Source organism: Oncorhynchus mykiss, chromosome 12 (genome assembly GCF_057628025.1).
Source record: "Oncorhynchus mykiss isolate SJ-2025 chromosome 12, ASM5762802v1, whole genome shotgun sequence".
Classification (NCBI taxonomy): domain Eukaryota; kingdom Metazoa; phylum Chordata; class Actinopteri; order Salmoniformes; family Salmonidae; genus Oncorhynchus; species Oncorhynchus mykiss.
The window spans coordinates 72,768,661-72,781,921 of record NC_143033.1 but is presented as its reverse complement, the minus strand read 5'-3'; the positions used below and the strand labels follow the sequence as shown (position 1 = coordinate 72,781,921).

General features: G+C 42.3%; 1 protein-coding gene across 1 annotated transcript in view; it reads right to left on the bottom strand.

The window, feature by feature from the left end:
- The window catches only part of LOC110538157 (rho-related GTP-binding protein RhoN), a 34,917-nt gene extending 30,198 nt beyond the window's left edge, over nucleotides 1-4,719 (bottom strand). The window contains exons 1-2 of the mRNA XM_090193233.1: nucleotides 4,244-4,719; nucleotides 3,564-3,651 (exon numbers count right to left, since the gene is read on the bottom strand). Coding sequence (XP_090049359.1) covers nucleotides 3,564-3,651; nucleotides 4,244-4,345 — 190 coding nt within the window. The 5' untranslated portion in view covers nucleotides 4,346-4,719. The remainder of the gene's footprint in view (nucleotides 1-3,563; nucleotides 3,652-4,243) is intronic.
- Nucleotides 4,720-13,261: the final 8,542 nt, after the last annotated feature.

The following is a 13,261-nucleotide window of genomic DNA, read 5'->3' as shown; positions in this document are numbered from 1 at the left end:
AAATAATTCAAAATATGTGTGAAGCTACAGTATGCTATAGTATGACAAAGAATATTCTCTGACCCGCAACAGACAAGGAATCAGGCGTAGTCAATCAGAGAGCATAAACAGAGATGTGACTGTGGTGTGGGACTGTGGGAGAAGCCTGAATGACTGTCACGAGTTACTTAGATATTCCCTGGGACAGTCCTTGCTGTGCTGTGAGTGGGAGAATGTTCCAGGCCTGACTTGGATGAGATAGTTCCCATGGTGCAGCACCCCCACACAGGGAAGAGACACAGTACAGGGGGCATGACAGTATTGGCTGGATGAATACTCAGACTGGCTGACGAGCATCATAACCCATGACCGTGAGCACCCAGTACTGGTCACTGATTGGTGCACAGACCTATTGTGACCCAGTGTCAGTTAGCTTGGCCAATCACAGCTCGGAATGGGGTTAGGAATGGTGACATTTGAACTCAAGGAGCAACGGTTTGTCAGTCATCGCTGGCTTTTTATATAAAAGTCCTCGCTACTGCTATTTAGATACACAAATACACAGATGCCAAAGACAGATAAACAGACATGCATACACAGACTATGCCCTCTCCCACAATACATACACACACACACACACACACACACACACAAACACAGACAAACATTCTCATTTGCATTCCACTCAATCAGTTTCTAATTGACTTAATCCTCCAGATGGTCCGTGGCGTAATGCAGGGGGAATACAAAGCAGCTGCCAGTTTCCCTCTGGTTCTGGACAGCCATAATGGCCCTGTTTCTGTTTATGCCTATTTAAATTAACCATCCTATTCACGAAGACACCGGTTCACACACACGCACGCACGCACACACGCACGCACGCACACACACACACACACACACACACACACACACACACACACACACACACACACACACACACACACACACACACACACACACACAGTACCTAGACACAGTCATGACCCTAATTAGATCAACCTCACCTCTGTTTTCTTCCATCCTGTGAATACTAGAAACCCTGCTGGTCTGGAGAACAACAGATCACCGAGGCTAAACTAATCAATGGTCTACTGACACAAACAATAGGCACCGTGACCTTGTTAATGGCAATACACGTCCTACCAAACCCACTGAGACCAATCAGACCACAGAGGCCGTAAAAGTGTAAATGAGGAGGCTAGACTCCAGCTCCTGAAACAGAACACACCTCAAGGACTAATCAATAATGATTGAATCAGTGATATTCGGAGACCACGGGGAGTCTCTTGTGTTCAACTGATATGTTATTACTAATGCACTCTCCATCTTATTACTCGACACTAACTAGGTGGATGGCAGATGGAGTGAAACCAACTGAGCTGATCCTGGTACATTGTTATACAGAGTTGCTGTTGGGTGGTTATAGACAGTGGTGTAAAGTACTTCAGTAAAAATACTTGAAAGTATTACTTAAGTATTTTTGGGGGTATCTGTACTTTGCTTTACTATTTATATTTTTGACAACTTCTACTTTAACTGCACTACATTCCTAAAGAAAATAATGTACCTTTAGCAATTACATTTACTTTTGATACTTAAGTATATTTAAAACAAAATCATTTTAAGACTTTTACTCAAGTAGTATTTTACTGAGTGACTTTCACTTTTACTTGAGTCATTTACTATGAAGGTGGGCTTATTGTTTACGGAAGTATGACAATTGGGTACTTTCTCTACCACTGGTTATAGATTACAGGAGGCGTTCTACAGACCCTGGTCCTGTGCTACACACCAGTAAGTTATAGCCACCATATTGGCTGTAGTTTATGAACGCCAGCGAGGGGTCTACTGCATATGCAAAAGCTTCTTCACAGTAATTACATAGTGGGTCCAGATAGTGGCCATGCAGCCAGGCAAAACGGAGTGGAAAAGACACATGGTCCCTGGCAATACCCTGCTGCTGCCAGCGCACGGGAGAGGGGGGAGGAAGAGTGAGAGGGCAGAAGAGGGGGTCATGAGAAGGGTGGAATTAAAAGTATGGAAAAAAGAAGGGCAGGAAGTCAGAGGCAGAAACCTGACCTTTCTCTCTTTATTGAAATGTTTGAGTGTTTTTACCATAGGAGAACATCCGTTAACTCATTTACATCTGGAGTGAAAACATGAGCATCTGTGTTTGATACGAACCAAGGAGTTAATAGGCAGGCATGTGAGCACACATACTCTTGAGTGTAACTTGCTTGAGGCTGGTAGGCTGGGTGGGTGATGTCATGTTGGTAGATGGAGTAAAGAGAGAGGGAGGGTTATTGTCTCTTTACTGAAAATAAAAGGCTAATCACCCATTGTCAGTGATCATCAAAGGGTTAGATATGGACAGACAGAAGCACAACCCTGCTACCATTACAGAAGCCCCCCCCCCCCCCCCCCCCCGGTCCAAAGCTATGGAGGAGATAAGGAATACTTCTGACCCACTGATTCCTTCCTCCCAGCCACAGAGACTTCTTCAGCCCTCACTGACAGACTCAAGTAGATTTACTCTCAGGGTCAACACCAGGTCCCTCCCACACATAGAAAATCCCCTCAAAAGAAAACACTCTCAGCTATATGACCGTGTAAAATGGCAATACCCCCATCATCATCATCGGTTGCGAGGATGTTTTTAGGTTTAGGAATGTTTATGGCAATAGACGGGGATTCCCCTGGGGGTTCAATTACATACCCAGGCTTCTCAGTCACTCAGTCAGCCAGTCAGAGATGTTTCAGATACTGTTTTGACCAGTCTGTGGATCTCTAAGCTGCACTTACAGCTTCAGCCTGAAGGCCCTGGGCTGAGAGCTGAAACTAGAGCATGGCATTCCACACAGATGGGCCACAATCACCCCCTCTCAAGTCTGGAGATGTGGTGTCAATGGGGCAAACCCAAATTGCTTTCCCACCATGGCGGGCATCTGTATTCTAAACCCCTCAGATAGAGGGTCTATAGCTGGAACCAAACACTGACTGACCCACTATCGACAAAGAGGCATAATAAGTCAGTTAACGTCCAGAGAAACACTATTTGCAGCCATTTGGCACTGATAGGAGTGGATTGAGAGCAAGTGCAACTGTAACCACAGTCAAACACAACTGAAACAGTATGGATGGGTTGAGATCATTTCTGTGGGCCAGTCAGTCGGCCGGCCGGCCATTCTGCTTCAGCCCCTGCTCCTGCCCCTCTCCGACCCCCAGCAGTCTTCTGGCCACTGGACAGAGCATGGGAACAGCCCGGCCACACGCAGTGCTCCGCAGAGAGAGGAATGTAAACAGAGTGCAGCGCCGAGAGAAAGGGCTGGCACTGGAGATTTTCAGCAAAGGAAACAATCATAAATAGCAGATGCCTCAAGCAAAAGTACGCCAGTCAGTCAGTCGACATGGTCAAAGCAATTCAGCAGAGAGAGATGGCTGCTTGAAAAACCCAAAATGATTGAAGCAGCCCTCCCACGGTTGCAGACGTGGACTGTCATCACTGCCAAGCTGAGCAGCCAGAGGGATTGATTTGTCATCAGCCTTTAGGAGATAGATGCAGAGAGCAGAAATAGTCTTACCTGACGTGTCCCACATGTTCAACTCAATCCTCTGTTTTTCGATTTCAAAACTGGCCGTGTAGTTTTCAAAAACGGTGGGGACATAGTTCTGGAAAAGGGGTGCATCTTGATTAGTAAAGCACTAATAGCATAGGCGTAACGTAGGTTAGACGTTCAACTACGTACATGTAATGTATCATACAAATATATAGGTTATATTAAAACAATATAGGTCTAGTTGCTAATAACACCCCGATACCATATTAACGACAATAGGAAAACGAATACACTCCGAAATACATTATATGAGTCTATATTCTTTAATCACTAATAATAATGACCATTTTATATTTAAAGATGCACATTATTTCCCTGTCTTTCAGTTTCCGTCTCTCTCTCTCTCTCTCTCTCTCTCTCTCTCTTTCTCTCTCTCTAGAGAAATGTCTAACGCAGGTGCGTGCACACCTCTGGCTCATAATTTAAATCAAGACATTGGGGTTAAATGATTAGAATAAAGAAGCTCTGGTTGTTCTATTTGGTTTCGGTGTCCGTCTTGACATTTATTTTTTGCTTCATTCCCAACCGCGATGACCTACAGTACACACACCACTCTTAAATGATCCAGTTGCCTGTTTTCAAGTGTTGACAGTCGTGCTCATAACGCAATACTTCATAGCCTATATATATATCAGGACACTTACCTCCGGATAGCAGTCCTTCGCAAAAACATGTAGGAGCGCAGTTTTACCACATTGCGTATCTCCGACCACCACGATCTTACAGCGGCTGCCTTGACTTTCCATCTTTGTCTGTCAGTGTGTCTGTTCTGGACGCGGATCGGTTTCATTCACCATCCGATGTGGATATAAGGTGAGACTGGAACTCAAGGAAAACCCAGCAGGTACATGCCCCGATTGTGGCGCGCCCTACTATGTGTCCTCCCCTGTCCACCCCGTGCAGCCCTCGGTTCCCACGGTTACACCAGCTATCCTCTCAATGCCTGTTTACACCCACCTTGCCCGCAACAGCAGCACTCAGCAGCAGCACGCAGACCCCTCCCTCCAAACTCGTTAATTGGCCACGCCTTACCCATACACTCTCCCAACGACAGCGAGTTGGTCCTCGTGCCTCCGTGCTCATTTACTTGTTTGATAGCTTGTCTCTTTACTTGTCTAACAGTGGCGCAGTGGCGCACATATTATAATTGGGCTACATCTCATGACTTTTATTTATAGCTTTGAGGATAGTGTTGAGATACGCATTTCAACAAATGTACTGACTGTTTATTACATAGTTATAAACTGGAAAACTAGACTAATAATTAGTCGAACAGTTTATAAACGGGGTATAAACCCCTTTACAAATGATTTATAGGTCTAACGTATATTTTAATGTTAAGTGGGAGTGTCTTATACAAAACAAATGAAAAGTAAAGTATTTTTGTATTATGCATTGGAGAGGTAGGCTACAACTATGGGGGGGATGAAGCGTGTATGGTGTGATGGATCGTATGGTGTGATGGATCGTTTCCCCCTTGTGACATGAGTTTTAGTAGATAGCTAGAGGACAGAGAACAAGCCACTGGTAATTACGTATCAGTTATCACTGTATCTTGAAGCATCATGTTGTGGAAGTCGAAAGTCTTAACCCACTCAGCCCAACCCTGTCTTATTACATATCAATGGATCACTTCCCTATCCACAACTCGAATTGCTTCATTTGGAAGCTCTTCGATTGAAACGTCCATGTTTCACGCACTGTTGTTGTTTCAAGTGAGATATAAATGCCACCTGAGGCAGACCGGTTTACAATTCAGTGAGGTCTCAAACTAGTTGTTACATACTTTTTTCTACAGGCTTTTACTGCCTCCCTTTGGTGAGGAGTGGTATTTTATCTATACGAAAAGAAACATACGCTGAGCCATCAGCATTAGCCTACCACCAGTGTCTGCATCTTCCCGAAAGATTATTGAACCAATAATATATTGTTTTGGGGGGTTTCAATGGGCCTAAATGATTCATAAGTAATATATAATATATTTGCAGAAATAGGGTTTCCCTTGTATGATACAGACTACATTTAACTTGTAGAAGCCTAGGCATTACTGAATTCCACCAATACATATCTTATTTACTTAAACTTTCTCAGCATGCAGTTGGTCAGAGATGAGGTACAGAGAGTACCATTACATGGCTGTGTGAGCTCCCCTTCCCTCCTGTCCATGACTAACTCCACTCTATGACACAAGTCATATATTTTAACCAGAGTTAAACGCAATGAGCTGTGCAGTGCTTCTTCTGAGCAGCAGGTGGACACAGAGCACAGTCTCTCTCTGGTCCAGTGGTGGCAATGTATGAAAGTAACTTTTCCAGTGTTCCATATTTCTATGAAATACAATTTATAATTAGAAACAATATGAGTGAAATAGCTTTCCTTCCCAAAAATTGTAATTAAGTATGTTAAAAAAAGCCATGTTTTTTCTTCCCCTGCTTGGACTGGTCACAAACAACAGAATGGTGTGGGAATATCCAGAGCCTTCAGAAAGTATTTCCCCTCTGGACTGTTTCCACATTTTGTTGTGTTACAGCCTGAATGTAAAATTGATTATGTTTAGATTTTGTATCACTGGCCTACCCACAATACCCTGTAATGTCAAAGTGGAATTGTGATTTTAGACATTTTTACACATGAATTAAAACATAGAAAAGCTGAAACGTCTTGAGTATTCAAGCCTTTTGTTATGGCAAGCCTAAATAAGTTCAGGAGTGAAAATGGGCTTAACAAGTCACATAATAAGTTGAATGGACTCACTCTGTGTGCAATAATAGTGTTTAACATGATTTTTAATGACCACCTAATCGCTGTACCCCACACTTACAATTATCTGTAAGGTCCCTCAGTTGAGCAGTGAATTTCAAACACAAATTCAACCACAAAGACCAGAGAGGTTTTCCAATGCCTCGCAAAGAAAGGCAACTATTGGTAGGTGGGTAAACTTTAAAAAGCAGACATTGAATATCCCTTTGAGCATGGTGAAGTTATAAATTACACTTAAAACCAGTCACTACAAAGCAGTGGTGGAAAAAGTACCCATTTGCCATACTTGAGTAAAAGTAAAGATACTTTAATAGAAAATGAGTCACACAGTAAAATAGTACTTGAGTAAAAGTCTAAAAGTATTTGGATTTGTCACATCCTGACCATAGAAAGCTTTTATTTTCTCTGGTGGAGTAGGTCAGGGCGTAACTGGGGGGTGTTCTAGTTTATTATTTCTATGTGTAGTCTAGTTTTTGTATTTCTATGTTGGCCTGGTATGGTTCCCAATCAGAGGCAGCTGTCTATCGTTGTCTCTGATTGGGGATCATATTTAGGTAGCCTTTTCCCACCTGTTGTTTGTGGGATCTTGTTTTTGTATTGTTGCTTCTGAGCCCTTCAAGGCTGTAAGTTTGTTTGTTTGTTTCGCTTTATTGTTTTGTTGCTGGTTCACATTTAAATAAAATATGATGAACTCAAATGCACCATGGTCTACCCATTTCGACGAGCGTTACAGGATTTAAATATACTTAAGTATCAAAAGTAAATGCAATTGATCAAATATACTTAAGTATCGAAAGTAAATGTATAAATTATTTCAAAGTCCTTATGTTAAGCAAACCAGACGGCATATTTTCATGTTTTTTATTTATTTACGGATAGCCATGGGCACGCTCCAACGCACAAACTATGCATGAGTTTAGTGAGTCCACCAGATCAAATCAAGTTATATTTGTCACATACACATGGTTAGCATTTGTTAATATGAGTGTAGCGAAATGCTTGTGCTTCTAGTTCCAACAATGCAGTAATAACCAACGAGTAATCTAACTAACAATTCCAAAACTACTACCTTATACACACAAGTGTAAAGGGATAAAGAATATGTACATAAAGATATATGAATGAGTGATGGTACAGAGCAGCATAGGCAAGATACAGTAGATGGTATCGAGTACAGTATATACAAATGAGATGAGTATGTAAACAAAGTGGCATAGTTTAAAGTGGCTAGTGATACATGTATTACATAAAGATGCAGTAGATGATATAGGGTACAGTATATACATATACATATGAGATGAATAATGTAGGGTATGTAAACATTATATTAAGTAGCATTGTTTAAAGTGGCTAGTGATATATTTTACATCAATTCCCATCAATTCCCATTATTAAAGTGGCTGGAGTTGAGTCAGTATGTTGGCAGCAGCCACTCAATGTTAGTAGTGGCTGTTTAACAGTCTGATGGCCTTGAGATAGAAGCTGTTTTTCAGTCTCTCGGTCCCAGCTTTGATGCACTTGTACTGACCTCGCCTTCTGGATGATAGCGGGGTGAACAGGCAGTGGCTCCGGTGGTTGTTGTCCTTGATGATCTTTATGGCCTTCCTGTGACATCGGGTGGTGTAGGTGTCCTGGAGGGCAGGTAGTTTGCCCCCAGTGATGCGTTGTGCAGACCTCACTACCCTCTGGAGAGCCTTACAGTTGTGGGCGGAGCAGTTGCCGTACCAGGCAGTGATACAGCCCGACAGGATGCTCTCGATTGTGCATCTGTAGAAGTTTGTGAGTGCTTTTGGTGACAAGCCGAATTTCTTCAGCCTCCTGAAGTTGAAGAGGCGCTGCTGCGCCTTCTTCACGATGCTGTCTGTGTGGGTGGACTAATTCAGTTTGTCTGTGATGTGTACGCCGAGGAACTTAAAACTTACTACCCTCTCCACTACTGTTCCATTGATGTGGATAGGGAGGTGTTCCCTCTGCTGTTTCCTGAAGTCCACAATCATCTCCTTAGTTTTGTTGACGTTGAGTGTGAGGTTATTTTCCTGACACCACACTCCGAGGGCCCTCACCTCCTCCCTGTAGGCCGTCTCGTCGTTGTTGGTAATCAAGCCTACCACTGTTGTGTCGTCCGCAAACTTGATGATTGGGTTGGAGGTGTGCGTGGCCACGCAGTCGTGGGTGAACAGGGAGTACAGGAGAGGGCTCAGAACGCACCCTTGTGGGGCCCCAGTGTTGAGGATCAGCGGGGTGGAGATGTTGTTACCTACCCTCACCACCTGGGGGCGGCCTGTCAGGAAGTCCAGTACCCAGTTGCACAGGGCGGGGTTGAGACCCAGGGTCTCGAGCTTGATGACGAGTTTGGAGGGTACTATGGTGTTAAATGCTGAGCTGTAGTCGATGAACATCATTCTCACATAGGTATTCCTCTTGTCCAGATGGGTTAGGGCAGTGTGCAGTGTGGTTGAGATTGCATCGTCTGTGGACCTATTTGGGCGGTAAGCAAATTGGAGTGGGTCTAGGGTAGGGTGTCAGGTAGGGTGGAGGTGATATGGTCCTTGACTAGTCTCTCAAAGCACTTCATGATGACGGAAGTGAGTGCTATGGGGCGGTAGTCGTTTAGCTCAGTTACCTTAGCTTTCTTGGGAACAGGAACAATGGTGGCCCTCTTGAAGCATATGGGAACAGCAGACTGGGATAGGGATTGATTGAATATGTCCGTAAACACACCAGCCAGCTGGTCTGCGCATACTCTGAGGGGCGGCTGGGGATGCCGTCTGGGCCTGCAGCCTTGCGAGGGTTAACACGTTTAAATGTTTTACTCACCTCGGCTGCAGTGAAGAAGAGTCCGCATGTTTTGGTTGCGGGCAGTGTCAGTGGCACTGTATGGTCCTCAAAGCGGGCAAAAAAGTTATTTAGTCTGCCTGGGAGCAAGACATCCTGGTCCGTGACTGGGCTGGTTTTCTTTTTGTAATCCGTGATTGACTGTAGACCCTATTTTCCTGTTAAGCATTCAAAATGTAATGCATACTTTTGAGTGTCAGGGAAAATGTATGGAGTAAAATGTACATTTTCTTTAGGAATTAGGTTTTCTTTAGGAAAGTTGTCCAAAATATAACTAGTAAAGTACAGATACTTAAACAACTTAAGTAGTACTTTCAAGTATTTTTACTTAAGTACTTTACACCACTGCTAAAAAGATACAGGCATCCTTCCTAACTCAGTTGCCAGAGGAAGGAAACAGCTCAGGGATTTTGCCATGAGGCCGATTGGTGATTTTAAAACAGAGAGTTTAATGGCTGTGATAGGAGAAAACTGAGGATGGCTACACATTGTAGTTACTCCACAATTCTAACCTAAATGACAGGGTGACAATATGGAAGCCTGGTACAGAAAAACTATTCCAAAACATGCATCCTGTTTGCAATAAGGCACTAAAGTAAAACTGCATAAAACATGGAAAATAAACTTTATTTCTTTAACTTTATCTCCTGAATACAGAGCGTTATGAATGGGGGAAATTCAACACAACACTGAGTTGTTACTCATGTTCATGTTCTTCATGTTTTCAAGGATGGTAATGGCTGCATCATGTTTGTCACACCCTGATCTGTTTCACCTGTCTTTGTGCTTGTCTCCAGCCCCCTCCAGGTGTTGCCCATCTTCCTCATTATCCCCAGTATATTTATACCTGTGTTCTCTGTTTGTCTGTTGCCAGTTTATCTTGTCTTTTCAGGTCTTACCAGCGCGTTTTCCCGTCTCCCTGCTTTCTCAAGTTCTGTTTCCTAGTTTCCCCAGTTCTGACCATTCTGCCTGCCCTGACCCAGAGCCTGCCTGCCGATCTGTACCTCCCTGACTCTGACCCGTTTACGAACCTCTGCCTGCCCTGACCCCAAGCCTGTCTGCTGTTCTGTACCTTATTGACTCTGCCCTGGATTATGGACCTCTGCCTGCCATTGACCTGCCCCTATTTGAGTCAATAAACATGTGACTCTAGCTGTCTGCATCTGGGTCTTATCCTGAGTTCTGATAATGTTATGGGTATGCTTGTCATCGGCAACGACTAGACAACATTTTTTTTTACATACAAACAGAATAGCGCTAAGCACAGGCAGAATCCTACAGAAGAACCTGGTTCAGTCTGCTTTCCAACAGACACTGGGAGACAAATGCACCTTTCAACAGGACAATAACCTAAAACACAAGGCCAAATATAACCTGGAGTTGCTAACCAAGATGACATTGAATGTTTATGAGTGGCCTAGTTACAGTTTTGACTTAAATCAGCTTAAATCTATGGCAAGACTTGAAAATGTCTGTCTAGCAATGATAAACAGCCAACTTGACAGAGTTAGAAGAATTTTAAAAGGAATAATGGGCAAAGATTGTACAATCCAGGTATGCAAAGCTCTTAGAGACTTATCCAGAAAGACTTACAGTTGTAGTCACTGCCAAAGGTGATTCTAATATGTATTGATTCAGGGGTGTGAATACTTATGTAAATTAGACATTTTTGTATTTAATTTTCAATACATTTGCAAAAAAAATTAAAACATGTTTTCACTTTGTCATTATGGGTTATTGTGTGTAGATGGGTGATGGAAAATATATATTTCATACATTTTGAATTCATGCTGTAACACCACAAAATGTCGAATAAGTCAAGGGGCATGAATACTTCCTGAAGGCACTGCAGCCTACCAATCATTATAAATATCCATGACAAGTAAACAGCTTATTTTCCAGCTCAGTCACTGAGCCAATGAGACGTCTCAGCCAAAGCATATGAGGTCACCTTATATGAAATAGAAAGCATTTTTGAAGATGTCTGTTTCAGACAAGTTTATGGACGGAGAGGCCTATTACCCAATGTTTTTTCTCGAATTTATGATTTGACCACAAATACAGAGAAAGGACAAGTCAACAACATTATTTGGGTGGGCCTTTGAGTTGACAGAATAGTAGCTTTTTTGGGGGGGGGGGGGGGGGGGGTGGGGGGGGGGTAGTTAGGTCCCATGTAGCCTAAAAGACACATGGGACACATGAGAAACACATGTCAGAGTTTGGTTGGATAATAGCCCTTCCCATGACTCAATGCTACATTGGAGTCATTCCATATCCCTTTCGATTGGCTGAGGTGGTTTGGTCAAGTGTCTATCGCTCTATCTGGGAACAGAATGATCCTGATTGATGTATGGTTTTGGAAACCTTGAACACTCAACTTAAAAGTTTTGTCAATTAAGTCCTTTTTCTACTACAGATTATTATTTTATTTTATCCATGAGTTCATCTGACTCTGGGTAAGTAGAAAAATGGCGTAATTGTGAGAATCTGTGTTAAAACGGCGCACAATAAGTGTATCTTTTCTATTTGTAAAATTATTTTGGGTAGATATGAAAATAGAGTTTCTGATGTTTCCAAATCTGTATTGCACGCAGTGATTATTAACATTAGACAAGCGTCAGGACAGCTGTAGGCAGACACATTTGCCCTGCCTTGGTCAATTGCTCTCACAGTCTCACTGCATAATTAGACGTTTATAATCGTTCTCCAAACGTATAAATTCTAATTTCGAAGTTGCTCCAAACGTTATATATCAAAGATTTTTGTTGTTCTTGCTGATTTGTATCATTCCATTTCTCCAAACATCAAATTTACAAGTTAAGGGTTAAGTTTAGGCACTCATTCCAAATGGTTATGGTAAGGGTTAAGGTTTGGGATAGTGTTACAATAAAAAATAGAAACCAGTGTCCACAACTGTAACCTTCTGATCCAAAGTCATAAGATTACATCCATCTACTTTAGCAAAACCCAAGCCTACTTGATGGTAATAGGGCTCACTGTTATGCTTAGTGTTTGGTTTTGAAAGACATTTCCCGCGTGGATAGACGTCCAATTTCGACTTCAATCTTGAATGACCTGGCAAGTAAGGTCTTGGGTTCTCGAGAGCTAGTCAGATGCATGCAATTCAATTACAGTAGGTTTGGAGCGCAACTATTCTGTTTGTTGCTCCGTTATTTAAGCCTGTTTTTTCTAGTCATGACTTTTGCATGTTTTGATAATTTGGTCTCTATTTCCATATCAAGGCATGTTTGCAAACTTACCGGTAATTGCTTGTTCTTGAGCAGGGAAGATGTTTGAGACCTGGTTTATTTTGAGCACTCTACAGACTCCATCAATGTGCCTTCCAGACAGAGGCTTCAAGGCACTCATTATTTTAGAGGGGGCATGAAGTGCGTGATGATGGAGGGGGGTGGTCCAGAGGCTGGCTTGCAAGTCTGAGAATTTAGCATTTTTAAAACACCTGAAACAGCTTTTTCCTTCAGTTCTATGTATAAAAATATATATATATTTTTTTTCTGCATAGGTTATCTAAGCATACCTCTTTACCTGCTCAGTTGTCATTTTAATGAATTATGCACATTGATTCTTCAAGAACTGTTATGTCTTAGGAGATTAGTACAACTGCCACATTGGTATAGCTATACTGTAGTATCATAACCAAATAATTAAATCCATTTTTGCATGGCAGATAGGATAGTCAGAGAAGCTACCCAGCTAGCACAGAACCATGTTTCTTAGAGCTTGGTGAGAGCAGGATTGTCATATGACTATTTTCCCATGGGGGACCAGCACAAAAAAAGTGCAAAAATGTATGCACTCACTACTGTAAATTGCTCTGGATAAGAGCATCTGCTAATGTAAAAAATATATATATATATATTTTTAGGAGGCATGGCTGAGTGGCCTTCAGATCGATCTTATTGGCCACCCTTGAGAGCAAATGTCATTCCTGTTCATTATGTGAAGTTTACATACTGCAAATAAGTGTTCCTTAAAATGTTTAGCATTTTACACATTCTTCTAGAAAATTAGGATTATTTATTACATATAATAATAATATGGGGGTA